Source organism: Eupeodes corollae, chromosome 1, assembly GCF_945859685.1.
Source record: "Eupeodes corollae chromosome 1, idEupCoro1.1, whole genome shotgun sequence".
NCBI classification, from domain to species: Eukaryota; Metazoa; Arthropoda; class Insecta; order Diptera; family Syrphidae; genus Eupeodes; species Eupeodes corollae.
Genome location: NC_079147.1, coordinates 3,726,775 through 3,752,046, shown reverse-complemented (window position 1 = coordinate 3,752,046; position 25,272 = coordinate 3,726,775). Strand labels below are relative to the sequence as shown.

Genomic DNA, 25,272 nt, shown 5'->3' with positions numbered 1-25,272 from the left:
AGGGCTAGAGGAGCCAAGGATTCTTTATTGAGTACCACAATGGCGCTCCTATAAAGAGCCTTCACCTCCTCTAGCTTGGCTATTTTCCAGTTATGCGTCGGAAGGGACGGGTTACACACTTTGACCATCTCGAGAATGTCCTCGATACCAGCAGGTTCAATCGGTATCCAGATACGGGCTCTAGGTTTGCTGGGAATGTCTTCCACAGCGACAACCTCGAGCTTCGCACCTGGCCAAACTTCACCTAACCGGCTGACAGCAAGCTTGTAAAGGTCACAAGATCTCTGGTCGCCACAAACCTTGATGCCAACCCCCATCGCTTATGGAAGGAAGTGGTCCTGGAAGCTCTCTCAAAATGCTCAAAAAGCCACCCGAGAGCTTAACCTTGACCAACTGCCAACGATCAGCCGATATTGTGCCATCATCATCGCTCCTGTCAATGACCGCAACCACGACTTTGCCCTTCGTGACGTCACTGAAACTAGATTGTTTCCTGATGGGTTTGAGGGGGGTGCTCGTGTTATGCACCCGAGGCCGTTTTGGTGTCGGTGCGGCCCCCTCAAGAGATCTTTCTCTTTTGGACGTAAAGTCCTTATTGGATCTAGTTGTAGCAATTATGCTTTTGGCCCATTCGACGCTAGCGGTTTGCTGCGGTGTCTTTTCAGCCCCCGATGATGCACCAGAGGCCTTCAAGATTCTCGCCGCATGCCGCCTTTGTTTATAAAGACCTTTAGAGATTTTTCCATTTCTGGAAGTGTTCTCAGTAGTAGTGGTAGGGCCATTTATCACAACCCTGCCACTACTGAAATTAGGTATCGCTACCTTTTTATTCTCGTTGCTACCAACAGCAGAGGAGGGTCCATGGTTAGCCACTACTCCCTTCTCTGTGTTGGCCGCAAGAGATACGACAGCAGGCTTTGACACCAAGCTGCCGCCCGGTCCTGAAGTGATACCGGTCTCACATGTGTTTTTGTTTTTGTTGTTGGTTTTGTTCATTTTGGTCCCACGAGATGCGAAGAAAAGAGGTCCATCTGCACAGAGATTCGCATGTACAGATAAGGCTAGTTAATCCGGAGGTCGCCAGGTATCCGGATACTCCGTTAGAGACTGGGCTATTTTTGAATTGGGCCCCCAGCCAGGCTGATCATCGGCACGGGTCGTTTAACACCTTAGATCCAGCCCAATAATGATGAGAGGTGGTGGGGAGGAAGAGAAAGGGTGAGGAGTCAGTTGACGTTAATTCATCATTCTGACTTGTAAGGAAAAGATTGGGATTCGGTAACAGCAATTCAGCTAGGTTACCTAGAGTGAGAAGGAGTATAGGAGATAGGATCGTTGCTAGCTTTTTCGCCATTACAAACGTGGGAGGTGGGATGGGAGTTGGTGACATAAGCGTAGGCCGGTATGCCTTGTTTATGTGGGAATGGATGATGATTTTGGGAAGGTAGAGGGATAAGAACGTCCTTTAACTTACACAAACGACTGACAAATTTTCTTAGTTCACTTTACTTACGACATTTGAAAAAAGCAAGAAAAGTAACGATTTTATTCAAAATCATCCAATTTGAAACTCTTTTTTAGAATTTTATAAGAATCAATTTAAAATTTCACCAAGGCAACAACGAATTTGGCAATTTGAATCTGAGATTGTTTAATCGAATTGAATTGAATCATCCTACACAGATGGAATGAAAACGATAGTCAATTTGACTATCAAAAAAATGATAGTCAACTATCACCTTAGCCGATTCCACCTCATCATTCAGTTTTTCATTCAACATTATCAACATAAGTAGACTTGACTTAAAGCTAGGGAAATTTTTCTTGACTATTTTATTTATTTAATTATTTATTAAAATATCAATATACAATTGAAAAAAATTGCTATTAATATATGTATAGGCTAAGAGCAAACAGCAGCAAAGGCTTTCGGCTCTAGTTTTAAAAATTAAGTTAAATAGAAATTTTAAGGTTATTGAATATATCTTTTAGTTTTGAAATATTGCTTTGCTTCGGTTCCTTAAGAAGTTCCAAAATGTTAAGGTAGTTGTTGTTGTGTTGTTGAGGTTGTCCTGATAAGAAACAGCTGGGGCAAGTGTGTGGGGCTTCTTTTTTGAGCAGGTGTTGGTGAGTGAAGTCGGTATGACCAAGGCGTAGTCGGATGAATGTTCTAAGGTCAGATTTGGGTACACCGGTTGAGAATTTAGGCTGAATTTTCTTGGGGTTGATTAAGCTGTAGTGGTGCTTGTAGTGTTCCCATTCAAGCAATCTTTGATTGTGACATTCTTGATGAATGTATCGTTTTTTCTATTAAAGTTGCCTTAATTGGAAGGTAATTTTTTGACAGCTGGCCAATCAGATACCAGAAACTTGCATAACTTTCAAATCGTTTATGTCCTCTGAACCTGCCCCATCATTTAAATTTTGGTCAACAGGTTGTATATAGCGTCTGTGTCTGTCATTAAAAAACAAACAGGTTCAAACAACATAAGGAACTTCATTTGCAGTCAACTGAATTCTTTGAAAGGACATTTTGTACAAGCGAACTAAGAGTTAGATTTCAAGTGTCATACATTTTAAACTTGGAATTTAACTTCAATAACTTCTACTCTAAGAAAATCGTATAAAAACTACCAAAAACATTATTGTCTACAAAATACCACTCAGGCAAGTTATAAGCCCATCACGATTTGGATTTTGTAATGTACAGGAATACTACTTACATATATCTTTTTTAATTTGACAAGGAACCCTATTACACTTAGAATTAGACGGAATAAGACTGGCCCCTTAGACATGAATTGAAATCTTTTTTTATATTTATACAAATAAATTTAAAAAAAACACCGATTCTGTTCCATTTCACATTTAATTGATTCATGGTTAGTATACCTAATAATTTTATTATTATTGTTTTTGGTATTTCCTTCTTACAATTTCTTTTGATTAAGGTGTGTTTGATCAAATTGTCTCGTTATATTTATATAAGCATATATAATAAACAAAGGTAATCTAATAACTTCACATATTAAATTACAGATTTTGGCTACATGAATTTTCTCTTCTGTTATTTTTTTAGTTTTTATCGTTAATATAGTTACACTTTGTTTTTGTTTTCTTTTTTTTATTTCAACAAAAATTTCTGTTTATTAATATTTAAGCAATATTAATATCTATTCTCATATTATATGCTCTTGTCTGTTTTACAGAATTCAAACATATACATATATTTATTTATTTGTTTTCTTTTATAAAATGATATCAAAAAATGTACTCTGAAGTAAAATATACTTCGTACTTTTGTAAACAGTCAGGACACATACAATATACATATGCCGAATTTTATAAGAAACATTTTTTTAGACGCATACTTTTCCACAAATTTATATTTTATTTTATGTTCTTAAAATAAAAATTGTTGTGTATTTCAAAAAAATATATATGTATATCCAGTAACTTTATTTTATTAGATCTTTTTCTTTTTTATAAATATAATTTACAACTGTTCCTCTTAAGTATAAAATAGGCGTGTAGTAAGTAATATTTTTTGTAGTTGTTTTTCTTCATTAAAGTTTTAGTTAAAAGCTTATTCAGTGATTTGTTTTTGTTTAATAAGGTAACAATAGAATAATTAACTATAAAGTTAGTTTTATCATTCCGAACAACATTTTATTCTTTGTATTTATTGCAACAAATATACATATAAGATGTTTAAGCTCTGTTTGTACGCAAGAAACCGAGGTTTGGGGTTAGGTTATAGTGATAATGTAGGGTACGTTTTCAAAAGTAATATGTTTTGGATATTACGTACTTACATGCGAAATAAACAAGATCATATACATTCGAATGTGTGGTTTTTAAAAAAACTTAAGTAAATTTTAAAACATTCTTTGATATTTCTGCTTTTGCAATACCCTATTGATCTTACTACTTTCTGTGTAATTTAAAACTAGGTACGATTGATAAATATGTGTAGCAGATATTTCCGCTGTTTTAAAATATTGCAGTTATGAACATGCTTTTGATTTATACAATTTTGGATACAGTAAAAAATAATATAAATATATATTTAAAAAGCATTTAATGCTATAAAGGGATTCAATCACCAGTTCTCTTCTCATGCACATCACTTTCTTAAAAAAACATTTAAACAAAAATAAAAAAAACCATTGTTAAAGTGCATTTGACACTCAAAATTAAGGTAGCCATCATCATTTATCAATTTTTATTTTCATCGTAGCATTTCTTTCCTAGAATACTTAATAGATATTTTTGTTTTATTATTTTCTCTTTTAATTTTATTATTTAACACACATATAAATACTAAATTTGTTTAAAAAAAATAATTGTTATTTTAATGATGTTAAACCACTCTTCAGATTATATCCGTACCAAAACTATAATAATATGATAGTTTTATAATTTTAATTTAAAAAAAAACCGAAAAAAAGCTTAAAATTAATTGGCCGAAATAATTTTTAAAAAAATAATAATTTATTAGTACAAAAAATAATAAAATGAAGAGAATATGAGTTGTGTAATTTTACATTTAACAATATTTATATTTATAGAGAAAAAAAAAATAAAGAGATGTTTTTTAACACAGTCAGGGAGAGAATAGAATAGACACACTTGGTGCAACGTTAATTTTTGTTTGTATTGTTCAACGTCTCAACCGGACCATGTCTAGACTATTATTATAAGATTTTTATTTGATTCTTGGGAACTACTCGCAGATTTAATCATCCTTCTTGTGCGTGATTAATGCATCTTCTATTTCTTCTTTGGGTTGATCTTTGTCACCCCAGCCCCAAGTTGCGTGTGTTCCATCTCCTGTTCGTTTGACGCGTTTTTCGATGATGTTGGCCGAAACAGATTTAAGATCGTAGGCCCAACCAATTTTGGCAAAGAAATCAATAAAGGCTGTTGTTAAATTTAGACGGTAATTTCCCAGTTCGGCGGTCTTGTAATCCCAGGGGAAGACGTGATGGTAATTGTGCCAACCTTCACCGAAGGCAAGAACTGCAACAGATTGGTTTTCTGATGGACTGATGAACCTGTTAAAATTGAATTTGAGAGTTAAGTGGCGATATTTAAAATTGTAAAAAGTTTAAAAAATATACAAAAATGAAAATAGTTAGTTGTGGCAAGTGATATATTTTTTTTTTCATAAGGTGTTTTCAAATTCCCGATTACAACAGAATATGCAATTTTATCCATTAAGTGACTTTGTTAAGATCATCAGGGACCCTACTATTTAACTATTGCTAAGCTAGTAAATTATTTAGATATTTTTCAATTAAATCTGTACATTTTTGAGTTGGAATAGAAACTTGAATAACAAACTAACTAAAAGGTAAGGCAAGTTTCTAGTATTTGGTTAGCCAGCTACCCGAAAATTGCCACTCAATAATGGCAACTTTATTGGAATGTTAGTCAAGAAATATCTTTCTTAATTTGTGCCAACTGGTCAACTTTTTTCATTTAAATTTGTATAAGGATTCCTTGTAAAATTGGAAAAGAAATAAAAATAAACGTACAATATAATAGAGTTAAGGCTTCTGTGAGGAGTTTTTTTTAGATAGAAATATGTTGGTGTTTTCTTTGCGAACTACTGAATGTAAATGTAAGTCAAGTTAGGTTCAAGTTATTCTTTTGCACAGCAACAATGTCAACAAAAATTACCGAAGTTTTGACTTCAAGAAAGAGTCATGTGCCCACTAATGATGAATTTTGAAATGAATGACGACAAAAAATTAAAGTCCAAACGCTATTTTTGGCAAAAATCACGAATTCCCGGTGTAATTGGGGTGGTAGACGGAACTCATATTCAACTGATTCGCCCGGCTATGAGTGAAAATCTCTTGCACATTTGATGTAGTGATTATTTTTGATTTAACCATGTTTTGAATTCTACTTTCGAGTTACGTGGTTCCTTGTCTATTTGAAAGTTCATAAAAATATAGTTGGCTTTACTGGAACTATTCAATTCTCGTTAGTTTGAAAGTAGTCAAATAGATACATATTACCAATTTTTCGAATTCGAGAAATTTCATTGTAGAAACGAGTTACATAGTAAAGTCCCTGAAAAACTGTAACAAATAAATTTTGACTACAATAGATATTCTTTATGATGTGTCCATTACATCAAATATGAAGCTTTACTTCACTAAATTCAACATCGTTCTGGAAAGAATTGTGTTAAACTCAACCGTCAAAACTGTATACTCGTATATACGCCGATGATATTGACACGTTTTTGAGCATTGAAAAAAAGGGCATTGAACGACGAAGTCTTGGATAAAACGTCACCACGGACAGCTATAACTTTAAGGTAGTTAAGGACTTTGTCTACCTAACCTAGGCACCGCTATAAATCCAGACAATGACACTAGCGCTGAAATCAAACGAAGAATAATACTTTGCTTCTTTGGACTCATATGGCAATTACATAGTGAGACCTAAGACACTTATCATCCCGTTTCTCATTTATAGCGCCGAGGCCTGGTACCTGCCCAAGAAAGATGAGAGCATTTTAGGGTGCTTAGAGAAAAAAATTCTCCGGGTGATGTTTTGGTTCCGTCTTCATGTTCATAGACGTCGAGTAGAGACGATACAACAAAGAACTGTCAAGTAATACTGGCCATTGTTAAAAGAATAAAATTTCAACGACTTAGATGGCTGGGTCATGTAGAGCGAATGGACATCAACGCATCAGCCCGGGAGGTCTTCGAATCCAATCCCGAGGGTTGGCGCAGTAGGGGAAGACCGCGACTCAGGTGGATGAGGACCTCAACCAATAAATAGTTATGTTAAAAATTCTCTTTATGGCTCTAACAGAAAGCGCAGTTATCACTGCCAATAAAGTAAGAGGTTTTTGTCTATGTACTTTCAATGTAAAGTTACGGTAAATCAATTATGTACAAACAATTTTATAAACAAAGCCAAATGGAACTCAAATGGTACCAAGGTGCAATCAAGCTAAGTCAATTTAAAAACACAAATTGTTTTAATACACATTCTTACTTTTTAAAAAGTTGATAAAGTTCAGAATTTTTTATAAATTTTTTGGTAGATTCTTTAATTTGAATTAATAAATTATAGTATGGAACGTGGCAAACACTAAACAAAAGCCTTCAGGCTACAAGTTCTTGATTTTAAGAAAGAAGGACACACAAACTCGGAGGTATCGCGAAAATTAGAATGTTCAAGGAAGAAGGTAATTAATGCCCTTAAACATTGCCGAGCAGGGAGTGTTCAAAATAAAATTTGCAAGAATCGGACAAAAAAAAACATCCCTCGAACTGATATTGCCATCGCCCGCCTGAGCAAAGCTGATGCATTCATGACTGCTCCAAAAATAAAAAATTCCATTGAACAAGATCTTGGTATTAAAGTTTGGACTGCAGTTTGCAAAGGAACATATTTCAAAAGATCCAAATTGATGGAGAAATATCTTATGGAGGGATGAATCCAAATTCAATCGCTTCGGGTCAGATGGTAAAAAATATGTTCGACGGGGAATCAACCAGGAATGTGAGTGTTAAGCATGGTGGGGGTAGCTTTTTTGTTTTGTGTTCATTGGAATGGTGTGGGGCCACTTCATCGTATAAAGGGTATAATGGACTAGATTAAATACAAGCAAATCTTTAGAGATACAATGCTATCGTATGCCGATGAAGTGGACATTTCAACAGGATAACGATCCTAAACATTCGACTAAGTCTGTTAAGCAATGGATATCCGCCCAAAAAATCAGTGCTATGGAATGGCCAGCCCAGTCCCCAGATCTCAATCTTATTGAGAATTTATGGAGTGACGTGGAAAAAGCGATAAATAGATCTGATATTTCAAATTTGGACAAACTTTGGCAGGAGCTTCAACAAGCTTGGTACTCAGTACCTGTTGAACGATGCCTTAGTCTTGTTTGATCTGTGATCCGCCGCCGCCGGTGTGCTGCTGTGATTAAATATAAAGGTTTAACAACTAAATACTAGCTATTTTCTTTTAATTGTGTGGAAATGTTTGTTATTTTGTTTCGTTATTTATGAAATGTGATATTTATTTTGTCCTAGAAAATCTTGAACTGTATTAATGATTTTGTTGTTATTTTTTTGTATGAATTCAATACATTTTTTTTAATAAATCAAATATATCTTTGTTCTTGCTTCCTCATTAATAAACAGTTGTTTGAAATTAAGAAACTGCGAAAAACTTTCATGAAACAGATCTTAGTGTATATGTGCGATTTATTTTGTCGCTACTGTATATTGGAATGTATTTCTTTCAATTTGAAAAGTAAAGTCAATATAATTTGATAAGTTATTAATTTCTCTAACACTTCAAGTTAATGGTTCGTTGAAGGTATTGCTCACTCTATGACCTTTTTCGCGAATTAAGAAATGATTTCGCAACCCACGTGAAGGAGCGTATAGATCTATGATAGCTAAAAAAAGGACAGTCTATGTGGTAAGAAAAGATATCATAAATAAAAGTTACCGCATACACCTTCCTTCGGTTCTCTAGTGACTGAATACCAATAAGTTGACATCGTACAATGAAAGAGGGCATTTCAATGTTCACCTTAATTTATTAAACATATATCATGTGAATCTTTTTTGAATTGCTACTATTCTACGGTTATGGATGTTATAAAAACGATTGCAAATGATGCAGCGGTATTCTAAAAATGACCGCACATACATAACTTATAAAAAGACTCTTCAACGTGCACATGAAATTCCACCTATTGTTTTAAAAAAAAAATGTTCCGTCGCTCTGTCTAGAGTTTTATGTTTTGTGTTTAATAGTTCGTTAACATATGGTGTATTTTTGCCAGAATGGAAAACGTCCTTCATTACTCCTATTCACAAATGTGATCCAAAACAGCAAATAACAAACTACCCATCTATTAGTAAATTGTCCGCAATACCTTAAGTATTTAAAAAAATTGTTTGAGATAAATTGAATTTTTTATCAAAAGAAACCATATCCCCGTACCAACACGGTTATTTATCCGGTAGATCAACTTAAACTAACCTAACCATTTTCACGAATTGAATTCTCAATCATTAAAAAAGGGTTACCAAGTGGACGTTATCTACACCGAATTTGCAAAAGCGATTGATAGAGTGCATCATAAAATTTTATTAAACAAATTAGAGAACATAAGTATTCATTATACTAAAATGGCTGACAGCTTATCCTACAAGACGCATTCAGCTTGTTTCAATTGATTCGATTACCTTACATCTCTTTTCTGTAACTTCTGGCGTTCCACAAGGAAGTCATTTATGTAGGTCCAATGCTGTTTCTTATTTTTATTAATGACCTTCCTGATGTCCTACAAACTCAATGCGTCTTATGTTTGCGGATGATTTAAAATTTTTTAGACGTGTAAAAACTTAACAGCCTGTACACTGCTCCAAAATGATGATGACAAATCTTATCAAGTGGTGTAATATAAACCAATTAGCCCTTAACATATCCAAATGTCAATGTTTTTCGTTTACCCGTCGTTTGTTACCTATCGTTTACGATTACAATATGCAAAATCATGTCCTTGATAGAGTTTCTATTAAAAAAGACCTTGGAGTCATTTTTGTTTACAAGCTAAACTTTGTACAGCTGTATGCTTTCATTAAAAGCCCTTTATTTGGCGTATGTTAGATCAATCCTGCAATATTGCTGCTTAGTGTGGAATCGTCATTACAATGTTCATATTTCAAGAATGGAAAATTTACAACATTTGTAGCACACAAACTAGGCTGGAACTTTGAAATGCCTTCATATAACGTTAGATGTCAGCTTATTGGTATGCAGACATTAGAAAACCGCCGTAAGATGTTTGCAATAAATTTTGTCCGTGATATTTTATTATATCATAATGATTGTCCTTATTTACTATTAATCTTTACGCTCCTTCTAGAGAACTAAGAGTTCGAACCTTATTCCGGGAAAACGTTCATTGAGTAAATTATGCGTTTAATGAACCCATAACTCGCAGTGTTAGGGAGGTTAAAAATGTAACTCACAATATAGATTTTAATTTTCATTTGAGTAGAAACTCATTCAAAAACATGTTAAACTTATATTTTTTAACAAATTAAATAATGTAATAATAATTTAGCTTTAGTTTGAAGGAGAACTTTCCAAAGTACATGTTCAAATATACTGACTAATAAATTTAGTATGCGTTTAAATATATATAAAAACAAATCTAAAATTTATTTTTAAGCAGGTCATATGACTTTTTTACATACGAGTGATGATGTCTAAACTGAATACATTTCCAGGAAGTTAGAAACTCACTGAGCCGGTTTTTTCAATTTCAAAATGCATTTTCATCTTTTATTTTTAAACCTATTTACTACATTTCCTATTGTAATAAGTTTTAGAAAACACAAATGTGATTGCAGTTTTTTAACTGTAAAAACCAGGATAATGTTCTTGTTGGTTTAAATTTAACCAAACTATTTTCTACAGAACGAGGAGAGTATTATACATTTAAATTTAATACAACAGTAATAAATAAATTACAAAAACTTCTCGAAATCAATTTGAATAACGTTTTGAATACAAATAGAAAGAACAACTTACCTGTCATATGGTTTTCCACCGAATTTATGCGCTGCACTGTTAACTAGCCATGTAACATTCAAGATGAATGCATATCGGAACATAGTTGCTACAAACCATGAATTAAGGAATGATTCACCCCAATAGTACATTGGAACAAATGTTGGAATAATAAAGCATGCAACTGGCATAAGAAGCATATAGTATCTAAAGAATTACAAAAAAAAATGAATAAGTTTATATTTTATCAAATCAATAGTTTTTAGCTCACTTCTTCTGGAACATAAGGATTTTATCTTCCCTCAGATCCGATAAATCAACACCTTTTCCTTTGGCAGCAACTTCTGGATGCTTCTTGCATAGCAGCCAGCCCACATGTGAAAAGAAGAAGCCTCTGAAAATAAAAACAACAACAATTTGAAGGAAATTTAAAACATTTTACAAATTTGGTCTTACCTTGTAGCATTATGTGGATCAGCATCGGTTTCTGAAAATTTATGATGTACACGATGATCACGGGCCCAATGATACGCGGCATCTTGGAACGCAACTGTATTGAAAAGAACAAGAAGGACTCGTAGTGGCCATTTAGCTTTGTAGGATCGATGAGCCCATAAACGATGTGCTCCAGCTGTAATGCCCAATCCTGATACAATATACAAGAAGAATGCTGAAATTAAAAAAAAAAAAAACATTTACCTTATTACTGATATTTCTTTAACAAATTTTAATTTGGTAAGAAATCAAAAAAACATTTTTAATAAATTTGCATATGATGTTATAATTTGTACTTCCGTATAAGAAAAAAAGTTAAGAACAAAGTTCCGAAAAAACAAGACCAATAAAAGTATACATTTTTACAATTATTGCTAATTGTGTTTTGTACATATACAATTATTATGGCACGCGAATAAAATTACTATCTTATCAATTTCATACAAATTACTTATTATGTCTGCGAATCAAATTTATGACAAAGAAATTTATTGAAGATAACAACAGCATGAACCGAATGAACACTTGAACATGCATTGAGCTTTATTCGAACCGTGATGTTTTACTTTAAAAACATTTACAAAGGTCGACATTTTTAATCATTATTTGAATTGTGGCTCGTGGAAGATTTTTATTAAATCATATACAAAATAAAAAAATGATCTGGTGACTTTCACCGGCTGTTGCTGATAGGTATGATAAAGTATCTCAATCAATTGAAAAATAAAGAGTCAGCGCAAAACAGAGTGCAATGGGTTAGTTTTCTTGTCAAATGTCAGAATAGATCTCAGAAAGCTGATATTTCATATTTTTATTATGAGGTGATGATTACGATTGAGAGTTAATGATTTAAGTTAATTGAATTAGTTATCAAGTTCATGAGAAGTTTACTTAATTATTGAAATCAGTAAACACAACTGTTCAACAAGGCAATATTATGCACATTATCTACTATTTACGTGAAATTCCAAGAGTCTTACAGCGCTTCAATAAAACCGTAGCCTTACAAAAGGATACTTTGTTGAATAATTACACTTGCTATAAATTGCTCGAAGAATTTTTTTCAAATATTTGGAAGCGGCAGATACAGGAAAAAGAAATGCAATTAAAAGAAGAGAAAAGAAATGCAAAATCCCTGATTATCCATCGCATGGATTATCTGATTATCCATAACGGCTATGGACATTTTGGTAAGCTTTGAATAAACTTTCGAGAGGAGGAGAATTGCTTCGCAGGTTTTTTTACGGAACAGCTTACTGAGCCTCAAGTGTTCAGAAGGAGGAGACATGCATCAACATCTCCTTAAATTTGACAAAATGATTCGAGATTTGCGTTCAACAGGACCAAATTTAGAAAATGCTGACGTTGTTGGTCACCTACTACGTACAATGCCCCTTCATTCAACACACTGTTGACGATGGAAGTAGAGAATTTGACAATTGATTTTGCAAAAGTCGGATCTTGGATGAAACTGAAAAAATATCAGATCCAGAAAATCAAGAATCAGTGGCAATGTATACGAAGAGCAAAATAAAATGCTTTAATTTCGGAAAGCTTGGGCACAAGCGTTTTGGGTGCATAAATCGAAGACATCAAAATGAAAAGAAATATGTTGGAAAAGCCAAAATAAGTACAACTGATGCTGAAAAGTTGACTTTTGTTGCACATTCAAAAATAAGTCTAAAAGCTGAAGCTCAAAGCTATTTGCATTTTTACTTCGATTCCGGAGCAACCGACCACTTGATCAATGACGAACAATATTTGATGAAGTGTAAGACATTAGAACATCCAATTCAAATATCAGTTGCAAAGAATGGAGGAAATTTGTACGCTAATGAGAAAAAAAGTACTGCTGTAATCGAAAGGTATCAAGACAATTTTTGAGTGTCATTGAGGAGGACTTAACATCTTTGAAAGAAGATCATACTATAACAAATCTTTCTGTTTCAAAAAAAGCTATTGACAACAAATTGATATTCAAAATAAAAAAGGATCAATTTGGAAATATCAGTAAGTACAAAGCTCGTTTGGTTGTCAAAGGTTTGCCCAGCGGATTGGTTTTGACTATACCGAAACATAGGCACCTGTAGCAAAACTAACGACTGTACGAGCACTTTAAGCTGTAGCGAACAAAACTGGCATGAACGTTCATCAGATGGACGTCGGCATTCTTGAACGGCAGCATAAATGAAGAAGTCTATGTGCGACAGCCGGAAAGTTTTGAAACAGGCAACCACCTCGTTTGCAAATTAAATAAATCGTTGTATGGTTTAAAACAAGCTTCAAGAAGTGAGCGATTTCATAAACTTATCATTTCAATTGGTTTTAGAAAAACAAATTCAGACTATTGTCTTTATAAAAGAATAAAGAAAGAAAATCAATTGTTCATATTGATTTATGTCGATTACCTATTAATCGTTGGAAAAGACTTGCAAGAAATAGACGACGAAAAGAAAGTTCTATCCAAGGAATTTCAAATGAAAGACATCAATGAAGTTCTACATTTCCTTGGCATCAAACGAAGTGTAAGTGGAACCTTTTCAAAAGGAGTATTAGAAGAAGTTGTTGACAAGATTTAAAATGCAAGATGTCAATGAAATACAATTTGCAAATGCCCAAAAGTGACAAAATAGACACTAAATACCCTTACAGAGAACTCATTGGCTTGCTGATGTGTGCGATAATGTCTTGCCGTCCAGACTTGAGTGCATCGGTGAATTACTTCAGTCGCTATTTAAGCTGTTACAGAGAAACTCACTGGAAACATTTGAAACGCGTTTTAAGATATATGAAGAAAACCATAGATTTTGACTGGTGTATTGGAAGACAGATGACGGATTGCCTTTGCAAGGTTACGCTGATGCGGATTGTATAAATGACACAACTGACCGAAAATCTACTCGTATTTCAGATTATGAGTTCAAAGTTTATAATTGTATAGTTTCTTGGTGTTCCAGAAAACAACAGTCAGTTAGCTTGTCTTCAACGGAAGCTGAAGGAATCTGGCTAAAAGAACTACTTTGTCATCTTGGTATACAAGTTGACAGAGTTCACAAATTCGAAGATATCCAACCATGCATCAAAATAGCAGAAGAACCAAGAGAGCATGAACGCATGAAGCATATTGACATAAAATATAATTTTATAAGAGATTCAACTCGGAAAAATTAAAATATCATTCATACCTTCGAAGAGTCAGATAGCAGGTATGATGACAAAGACTTTACCTAAAGCTCAATTTACAGAATTACGAAAGCAGTTAAGCATTTATTATTAAGCTGAGGAGAAGTGTTGAATTACTATCAAATCAAATCAAAATATCGAATAACTTAAATATTTGTTTGTCAATATAATATTATATACAATGAAACTTACCAAAGGCAACTGTAGCCCATTTGGCAGATGTTAACATTAACCAAGCTCCATAAGCAGCCGCCAAGTGCAGGTATGTGAATGCGATAATATTTCTCCAAACTAATTTTATTTTTCGCCTATCGGCGTGCTTAAGCTTTTCCAGATCCTTCACTAGTCCTCCATCAGTTGTCTCAGCATCACATTCATATAAAACTCCTGTTGCTTCAACTTTGCTATTTGCCGATTCACCTCCCGCTCCACAGGATGATGCTAGCGACTCGCCTAGAACTTGTGTTGCTGATGTTGCGTTTGGGGCCATGTTATCACTGAAATGATAATAAAAAATAAAAATAAATTAAATATTCTTAGTTTGAGAGGTCTCTATATAACATTTTGCGTGCGTGACATCTAAATTTTAATCATCTAAATTATAATAAATATAATTATTTATATCTACTTCCAATATACTTCAAAGGATGACGATAATACTTTAACTTATAGTTTTGAGATAATAAGCAGGGACAAAATTGTGTCAAATTTATTTTAAACAATTTTATTGACCAATTTAGAATTATTAAGATGATTGGAAAAGATTAAAACTTGAATTTATTAGCTTTTTCCACGAATACATTTTTAGTGACATCAAATTACAACTTATGCACTTCGTCATTGAGTGTATGTCTACACTGTATTTACATAACCTTTATCGTATGCCTTTTTATTTACGTGGGTTTTATTGTAATTTCAGGCAAAATAGAAAAATTTATATTTTTCCCAGTCATCGACAATCTTATGAAATTTACTTGATTCAGTTTAGTTTAGTTTGATTTTTGCCACGATGCGTATCGATGTTTTCTCAATATTTAAATTTTTGGTGGCACTTTAAATTTTGTATTTAAAACAAATTAGTCGAACGTTTTACTACAACCACATTCACATCACGAAAATGACATAGTTTTCCACTTAAGAGAGAATCGTTTAATTGAGGAATATGCCTAAGAAGGAATGGCCTTAATATTTTGCAGTTTCTTTCAAGTTGGTCGACCATTATGGCCATAATATTGTTCGATTATGGCCGTAATATTCGTGGCTGAATGGTTTGACTGGGAATGCATGAAATTTCGCAAAAAGTGTTTCGGCCTTTTTAGGAAGAACAATTCCGTGTTTTTTAAAACACTTTACTTAGAAGCGAACTAACAATATGAACAGCTTTTAGTTCAAAAACGGAAACTTATCAAAAACATTTTGGTCAAAGGTGAGGTTGTTAGGTGTTTGTAAGTGTGGCATCTTCGGTGTTGGCAGTTGAAAAACTTGCTGATCACTGCAAAGTTCGTCTGGACCCGTTATCGGTTCACCGAACGTTTGAATATGCTCTACATGTAGTGAAAATCCCGTAACTTGATGGGCCAATTTCAATGAAAAAGTTGCAAGATACTTTGAAATCAATGAAAAATGACAAGTCTGTGGGAATTGACGGTATTCCCGTTGAATTTTACAAAACCGCATCAGAAAATTGTTTGGTTCATATGAATTTATTCTTTAACAGGCTATTTTTGAGGAAGAATCTATTCCGAAATCTTTTTTAATAGCATGTATTTGCGCAATGTTTAAAAAAGGTGATCTCCAGCGCCTAGACAACTACAGGGGCATATCGATTTTACCGTGCCTTCGGAAAATATTCACCCATCTTCTATACCATAGGTTGACGAAATGGGTTGAAGAGAATCAACTACTTAACATTTTCCAAGTCGGTTTTCGATCGGATCTATCAACTGTTGACCATATTTTTGCACTCACTACTATAGTCAAGATGTTTTTAAAGAACAAAAAAAAACTTTACGTTTTTTGTTTAAAAGCGGCCTTTGATACGGTTAACAGGAGTGCTTATCAACAAAAAATGTCTCAACTTATAAAAGCTTCTTATGACCGATACCTCTACTGCAGTATGGAATCGAAGTAGAATGTCTAATTTCTTCACTTCAAGGGTGTTCCACAAGGTTGTGGATTCAGTTCATTAATGTTTCACTATAAGTTGATGACGTACATATATCCAAAGATTTCCCTGGTGGTATTAAGGTTGGTGAAACATTAATAAAAATGCTCCTATACTCGGATGACATTGTACTATTGCCTGATAATCCCATAGCTTTGCAGTTACAAATAAACAAGCTCAAGCGTTTTTGTGATTTATGGGATTTAAGTATAAATGTTGCAAAGTCGAAAATCATGGTTTTTGAAAATACTCAACGAACAACAACTTAACAAGAGAAATGGTTTTTGGAACGTGAACGTTTTTTTGATAACTCGTAACCTTGGTTTTCGCACACAATTAAAAGAAAAATACGCAGCTGCCAAAACGGCAATAAATCTTACGTGGAGTAGTTTCTTCTGCAACAAGTATGTAGATGCAACTGCTAAATTTGGTGTTTGATGCATCTTTTAAAACATGCCTGTGCTATGCAAATCAAGTGTTTGGCTGTCAAAACTTAGAAGAGTTTCAAGTAATTCAACGCTCATTTTTCAAGCTCATCTTTGAACTAGACAACTCAACACCTACATATGCAATCCACACTGAATCCGGTAAGTCACAAGTATTTAAAAAAAAATCTAAAACAAATGTTGATAACATAGTAAAAGTTATGAAATGGCCTTACTCAAATCAGATATTAAAATATGCACTTAGACGTCAAATATCGCCTTTCAAAGAATGGAGTGATCTAGGTTTTAGACACAGCCTAGAATTCGACCTCAATAAAACAGCCCATACTAATTGGCAGCGTTTTAGGATGCTCCGAGAGAAAAATTCTTCGGGTGATTTTGGACCCGTATGCATAGATGGAGAATGGAGAGAAGATATAACGACGAACTGTACGGGCTGTACAGCGACACTGACCTAGTTAGCAGAATCAAAGTCCAACGGCTTAGATGGCTAGGTCATGTAGAGCGGGGGTGGGAGAGGACCTCAACCAACTTGGCGTGCGAAACTGGAGACAGCTAGCTAGGGACCGAGCTGGCTGGAGACGCATGTTGGTTGAGGCTCAGGTCCGCCCCGGACTGTAGCGCCACCTTAAGTTAGTAAGTATACTAATTGGCAGGATTTATTCTACAGCTGTATAGCTAAAATAGATGATTCCCTGTATTTGCAATGTCTGAATAGAGCGCAAACATTGACAACTAGGCTTATATATAAAGAATTAAACCACACACTTTTTATTCGAAATTATTTAAACGAAAAACTCTTTTAATCAAATGAGTGTTATCTTTAAAGCAAGGACTGAAATGCTTTGCTTAAATTATAGAACTCATAGATCTGACCTTCGCCCGATATGTAGTTTGTGCAACCGAAATGAAACCGAAAACGTGCATCATTTTCAATGAGATCCACTCCAACTGAGGGACTGGAAGTTATACTCAATCTAATTAACCTAGACCTCCTTGTTCAAGAATCTGCGGCCAAAAGTGTCCTGAAACTTAGTAAAACTATAATCTGGATAAAGAGTTCCATAGGACATGCCCAGATCCTTCATAGCTTAGGCTTCCAAACAACAGTAGCGTCTTCCAAGCGGAGGTCCTGGCAGTGACAACATCTGCTAAAAATGTATCAATGATGGCGATACCACGAGCTGATATCACCTTTTACTGCAACTGAGGTAAAATCCAAGCTTGCTTCATGCTGCCGCGAAGAGCTTAAGGTTCTTGGCGCACAGCACAACATTAGACTCTGCTGGGTCCCAGGCCACAGCGATATACTAGGCAACGAGAAAGCCATTGAATTAGCAAGATTAGGGTCAATGCTTGACGTAAGCCAAGCTCAGCTAGGTAGCACCCCCACCTGTTATTTAAAACAGGAAATCTCAAAAAGAATAAGTATCAAGGCCGATGAAAGGTGGAACCTTCTTGACACCTGCGGCACTACAAGAAAGATCTGGCCCTGTTTTAACAAACAAAGAACGGAAAGAATTATGCAGCTACACAAGGGATCACTTCGATCTCTTGTAAACATAATCACCGGACATAATCTGTAAGGTTATCATATGAAAAATATGAGAATCAGTTCAAATGATCTATGCAGAGGATGCGGTGACGAGAAGGTGCATGAAGACACTCCGCACTTTCTGTGTCACTGTTCTGCACTCTCCCATCAAAGCAAGAAACTGCTTGGCAACTATTTCTTTGGGGATTTAGAAGCTCTAGTACGCTAGGTACGAATATTCTGAACTTCGTCTAAGCCTCTAAATGGCTAACTAAACACATATGTTTTTTTTATTATTTTGAGTAGCAAAACTCACGGGTATCACAATGGATCTGTATTGATCTTAGTGTGACGGTAAATACATCAACTGTCAGCCCCTAAACCTAACCTGACCTATCATTTTCTAGCGATGTGCCCAATCTTACAAGAAATCCACAGGCTTCACTTCTCAAAGAGTTTCCTTGCACTTGAAGATACAAAGGATCTTTTAAATGGTTGCTCAGCTTGGAACATTCTTTGCTTCTATGTGAATCATGCCTTAGGTTACCGTAACAGTTTCATCGATTGTATTCTAAACTAGATTAAATAATGGTTAAATTAAATTTAAATCTCTTTTTCTGACAAACAAAATGTAAACAATTATCGAGAAATAAAGAATATATTAATAATAATATTGTTTAATTGTCCACCGATCCATTTTCTCAAATGGTAAATGTCATTCAACTACATTATACCTTATGACCAACGTGAAACAACGATTGAATGACCCTATATTTGCTCACAAACTGACAATTATTACCATTCTGCATTACAAAGAGGAAATTCGCAAAAAAAAAAAATATCGCACATACGCCATAGTGAACGGAAACTAAACTAAGTCAATATAAATCAATACATTTAAATAAAAAGCATGACATTGTCACACAATCTTATTTATGCTTCGCTTAGTGAAATATCTCAATCAAATTAAAATATTTTTAAAAGATTTAAAGCTGCATATTGAAAACACTTAACAAACATTGTATTTACCGACTAGACCGAATCGATAAATACATAACAACTCTTTTAAAGGAGACGAAACACATGAAAGGTATTGAATTAATCAAGTTTAATTTAAACAAAGACAAAAGTGATACTTCTCCCGATTCTCATTAAAATATTAGCATTTCAGTTTTTTAATTGTAATCTTCCGTATTTGGGTATCTCCATTATTAATTTTAAGTCAATACTGTGGGACAAATATTTAATGCAAATTCTGATTGGCATTCGTGCAGTTCTAATAATTTATTATTTAGTGATGCATCTTTATCATTTCTAATTTTTGTCCAGAATATCTTCTTCTTTATAAAACAACACATACTTTTAAAATGTACTCTTACATTGTATTATAAATTGAATGAAATAAAAATAGATTAAATTCACAAAAGTAAGTATGTACAAATTCAATTTAAAACACAAACTCACACTGCACAAGAAAATATCAATTACATAAGGTCAAAAGTTAGAGAAGAAAACAAAAATAACAAAGGTTTCCAAAGTTATCAAATTGTATCAAACTGTTCGAAAAAAACTGTTTTGTATTCTCGTATTTATCCAACAAAATTAATTTACTTCTTAAGAAAAAGACCCTTTTGTGTTTTTCTTTTGCTCTCTATCAACAAACAACAAACACTTTTAAAACGCAATTTGGTTTTCATCAAGTTTTCTGAATAGGTTGCGAAAAAATAAATCATAAATCACAAAGGAGAAACCATCACAATGGATTTATTTATAACTTTAATCAGACACTTTACTCTTCCATACACTCGTACCTAACCTACCTACCGACCTTTTCTGTTTGTCTGTCAAAGGATAATGAATCCTTGTATTGACAATTCTTTTCATAACAGAGTGCGCAATGTCTCCAAATGTTCAGTACGTATGTGTATATTTATATATTCCAATTAAGATTAAATCAGATTTAGTTATGATAAAATATTTCACAAATCACTCCATCCATATAGACATATGCTTTGTGGCACCCACTTAAGACTGACACATAAAGTATCTTCTTTTCTTTCAAGAACAATATACATACCTATACATATGTAAATATGTATCTTTGCACAAAATGTACAAAAATAAAATGTTAACAAATCAATAAACGCATTACTAAAAAGAACCCCATTAAGCATCAACAAAATGCCGGCCCGACTATGTTTACAATAACTTTTTAATTACCAACAACAAACTAAAAAAGAATCCGAATAAAATTCAACAGTTGTATACGGACGGGCAGAGGCACCTTGGAAAAGTAGGCTTCTCAATTTATGAAATTATAATGCCAAGTTGCTTGGTTCAAGGGAAGGACACTTTTTCTTTTAACATTTCACCCTCACAAGGTTATGTTTATCTTAATTAACAATAACAAAAACAACAACATACAGAGGGAGGCAAAAGGATGACGACAGCTTGAGCCATTTTTCTAAAGATACTTTTCGCTGTCGTAGGATTAATCAATACAAAAATGTTATCCAAAAGATTGTTTTTGTTTCTTTGTTTTTTTTTCTTTCAAATCCTGATAATTGGAAGCCCTAGTAACACACATTTATCCCACTTCTTGAGCATTTACTGCGTTCTTTTGTACACGTGCGCATCTTTAATGTCCACGTGATACCAAAGAAATAAGTTTTATAAGCATTAATAAATTATTATTATATTTTCGCTCATTAAAAATCTTAAAAAAAGTAAGTCCTTTGAAAAAACTTGTTTTTGTTGTTTTTTTAACATTCTTCACGCACCTTAAAATTTTCCGTTCAGTTGTGGCTGAGGTTGTTTGTGTAACGGTCATTTTACATATAGAAGCGTTTTCGAAAAACAAATACACTTTTTAATTAAAATGATTTTATTTAAAAATCTAAATATTTTTATTTTTATAAAGACAGCAATAAAATTGTTTGTATTTTTGTTTTTGTTTTCTTTACTGTTTTGTTCGGAAAAATGGCGATTTTTTTAGATTGTTGTAATGCATTCGGTCGGAAAAAGTATACTGAAGGGAAAGCTTCAATACGAATTGAAGAAGGTTACCAAAACACATCGAAAAACAAAATTAAGGATAACATGGAAAAAGACAGTATTGAAAAATTAACTGAGTCCTGCGCTTACAAAGAGAATTAAGGTAGGTACATACGATTAAGAGAATTTCTCTTAATTTTAAAGGACTGGAAGGATTTAAATGTAACAGTTGTTTTTCGAAGAGCTATATCACTTTCGATAAGGAGAACTGTCAAACCAACTGTCAAATGTCATAAAATGCGTTTAATTTACAGTTGCTTTGACTTACACTAGAATAGGCTGGAAATGTATTTCCCAAACTGGCCGTCTGTTCGCCAAACTTGTAGAGTACTTCATTGTAAATCATATTAGGGAATGGGGCCATCTAGTGGTTTTATTGACACTGACAGCTGTTTCCCGATCATTGATATAAAGTTAAGTATAAACGACTGGATGATATTTAAATATTAGCAGATTTTAACACTTTAACCAATTTTTATAAACCATGACAAAAACTGTCAATTTTAGGTAAATTTTCTATCTAAAAATTGGCTAACTTCTTGCAATCAATTGTACTCGTTTAAACACCCAAATTCTTGTGTTTCAAATAGTTGGACAATTGTCCATTATTGTGATATTAGAAAATGTAAGTTTCAAAAAACATCATCCAATTTTCAATTTGTAGAAAGGTTTTGAGGAGGAAACAACACAAAAAGCTTACAGGATTTTGAAAACTACGAACATCGAAAATAAAGGGTGATTTTTTAAAAGCTACAGGAAAGTTACACAAAAAAGCACATACAATTCAGAAAAATGTCTGAAATCTTTATTTGAATTGATAGTACGGTCCATATATCACGTATCTTACGAATAAATGCTTCAATGTTGGCTTCTAATGCGTCAATTGAAGCGGGCTTATCTGTATCGACATGAACTTTAACACAGCCTCACAAAATATAGTCTTAAAGGCGTTAAATCGCAAAATCTAGGCGGCAAAAATTGACCGATTCCGAACGTGAAATAATATGTTCACTGAACTCGCAGTGGCATGTGGCACCGTCTTGTTGAAACCACATGTCATGCAAGTCAAGCTATTGTGTTTTGGGCAAAACAAAATTGGATATAATCTCACGGTAGCGCTTACAATTCACAGTTACGTTACGATTCGCATCATCTTTGAAGAAGTACGGTCCAATGATGCCACTAGCCCAAACTGTGACTTTTTCTGGATGCATTTGTAGCTCTAGTAATGCTTCTGGCTGATATTCACTCCAAAATCGATAATCCTGCTTATTTACGTACCCTGACCATATTTACGTAACTGACCATAAAATGGAAGAAGCGCGCGATGAACTTTCTTAGCAGAGCACGCAAGCTTTGTTCGTTTATAATACGTAAGACGATTGATGGTTAAATTATAGACCAAACTGAAGATGTTTGACAGTGAAACAAAATACGCAACGTGCGTCAGCTGTTTAAACCAGTGTTGCCAAAAAGATAATAGCTAATAAATTACCTTTAAAAGAAGTCATCATTTGGGAAAATAACAGCATAGAAATAATTGTTTTCACTTCTATAATAAACTTTTAAACTCTCTGTCATCTTTTAAGAAAATGGCTTCCAATGAGTCTACCAATTTGTTTGTTTTTTAAAGTCTTCCAACCATTGAAACAGACAATCATTAATTGGAAGACACACAAATGTTGACAATCGTTAGCCGATTTTTTACCAAAAATTATCTTATAATTGGATAAAATCAACCAACTTTATAAAAGGACAATTTTCACTTGATAGGAAGTTGCCAATTCTCACTTAATTAAATGCTATCGGAAGACTTTTGACAATTCGGCCAATGAAAACTCATTTTCAGAATGAGTGCTGAGTAGTTCTAACAAGTGTTAAAAAAAAGTTTTGTGCGAAATGAAGCACCCTGCTGTTCGCAAGTTTGTGCAAAATGTTCGTACGACTAATTTGTTAGTGGATAACTTTTAACAATGGTGTACACAGACAAGAATAATGGCTGAAACACAAACACGCTTCAGCTTCGGCTTCCTCTGACGTTTACGACTTCAGCCATAGGAATTTAATGCATGCTATCACAGTGAAGCTTTGACCTCACGTTTCGTTTGACAATTGTAAGGAAAATAACGTAGTGTTACGTAATGTGACTCTAATGGCTGAAACACAAACACAAAAGGAAGTTCTAGTTCAAATTTGTTGAACATTTGCTTTGTCTGACAGCTCAACAGCTGTAAAAAAAAATCAGCTAACTAAATACATTTTCTTTTGGAGGGATTTCTGTGGTTAATGGGAATAGTAAAAAAGGAAAGTTATTAATATTAAAATGAGTTTTGAAGCACTCCTCATAGATTGAAGAACTCCGTAGATTGAGCTCCCGGAAACACAGACGTCTCTCACTCTGCGCTTCTTCTTGCTCTATGAGCTGAACATACCCACGATAAGCCGTGTAAACTACTTCAGCGATAGATTTAATTTTTTCGATTTCAAAATTCATGTTTTTTACTGCACGAAATTTTAAAACAAACTTTTAGGAAAAAATTAACAGCTGCTATTGACAGAAGCAACATCGTAGCAGGCCTATCGTAACGCAGACAAGGCCGAAGCGTGTTTGTGTTTCAGCCATAAAGCTGTTGAAGCCGTGAGCTAAAAACTCAGTTCACAAACATCAAGAAGCTATTGAACTCGGTACCGAAACATTTCACTAACTTATTAGTTTGCGATGAATTTTTAACTAACAAAGACCTCGGTAGCCACATATAAAATGCAAGTTCTTAAAAAAGATGAATAAAACCGGAAAGTGATTTTTCGAAAATCGCAATCTCACCCAAGGAGTAAAATTTTTTCATTGTTTTTTTATATATTGTTTTTATTTAATTCGATTCTTAAAATTTTTTTTATTTATAAAAAAAAGGCGTTTGAAAATTATTAACCTTTAATTACAACCAAAATAATGGTATGTGACAATTTTGGGGAACAAATATTTACAAACTATGAAACGGAATCCGTCACGTGACGTAACACTAAGGCCTGTGGCACAAATGATGACGGTTAAAATCCCTGTAATCACGTAGACCAGTAATAAGTATGCGAAGGCACGGTCGCTAATCCTCCATTATCATAGACAGCGTATTCTACCGAACGGTACGGGAATAATCCGTGTCTGTCCAAATTGAAAGCTTGAGTTGCTTTTATTAATTTATTCTTACAAGACACGGTCGCGACTTTGAATCAGGGGCGTACGGTAGGCCCTATCGCATATGGTTTTTTTTCCTGGCAATCAAATTGCACAATTTCAAACGGTTTTGACGCGTCTCAAGTTAATTTTTAGGAAACATCCAACTTTTTCTGCCTAAAATGTTTTCAACATAAAAAGGTAAAGCGGTTTTGAGTTTTGTACAAGTTTTGAAATATTTTTAAAATTAAAAAAATAAGAGTAGATAAAGGGAGAGACGACTGTATTTTTAAAATTAGAGCAGATAGTTTTTTTTATAATAAGCACGCACTCAAGGGGAACAGTGTGAGCACTAGGAAGAGGAGAGAGGGTTTAAGATGAGATATCGGTACAGATTGGTTTTGAATTCCTGAATATTGCAATGACTAGGAAAGACAGATTGTGGTAATGCATTGCACATTCTCGTAGTACGGCTAAGGAACGAATCATTGTATTTGACAGTACGGACGAAGTTGGACTCCAGGGTTAGTGATGAGCATTCCTAGAATCGCGAGTATTACGGTTTACATTGAAATTAGGATTCACAAACAGCACTAAAACCCAACTTCAAAAATATAAAAGCATTAAATCAAGAATAAAATGAAGG

At 33.9% G+C, this 25,272-nt stretch overlaps 1 protein-coding gene across 2 annotated transcripts in view; it reads right to left on the bottom strand.

The window, feature by feature from the left end:
* Nucleotides 1–2,850: 2,850 nt before the first annotated feature.
* The window catches only part of LOC129942429 (acyl-CoA Delta-9 desaturase-like), a 61,200-nt gene continuing 38,778 nt past the window's right edge, over nucleotides 2,851–25,272 (bottom strand). Inside the window, exons 1-6 of one of the 2 annotated variants that reach the window (XM_056051353.1) lie at nucleotides 21,181–21,245; nucleotides 14,449–14,753; nucleotides 11,035–11,248; nucleotides 10,850–10,972; nucleotides 10,600–10,785; nucleotides 2,851–5,057 (exon numbers count right to left, since the gene is read on the bottom strand). In XM_056051353.1, coding sequence (XP_055907328.1) covers nucleotides 4,739–5,057; nucleotides 10,600–10,785; nucleotides 10,850–10,972; nucleotides 11,035–11,248; nucleotides 14,449–14,753; nucleotides 21,181–21,230 — 1,197 coding nt within the window. In that variant the 5' untranslated portion in view covers nucleotides 21,231–21,245 and the 3' untranslated portion in view covers nucleotides 2,851–4,738. Of the gene's footprint in view, nucleotides 5,058–10,599; nucleotides 10,786–10,849; nucleotides 10,973–11,034; nucleotides 11,249–14,448; nucleotides 14,754–21,180; nucleotides 21,246–25,272 lie in introns of those variants that run through there. The other variant, XM_056051354.1, reaches the window with a different exon arrangement.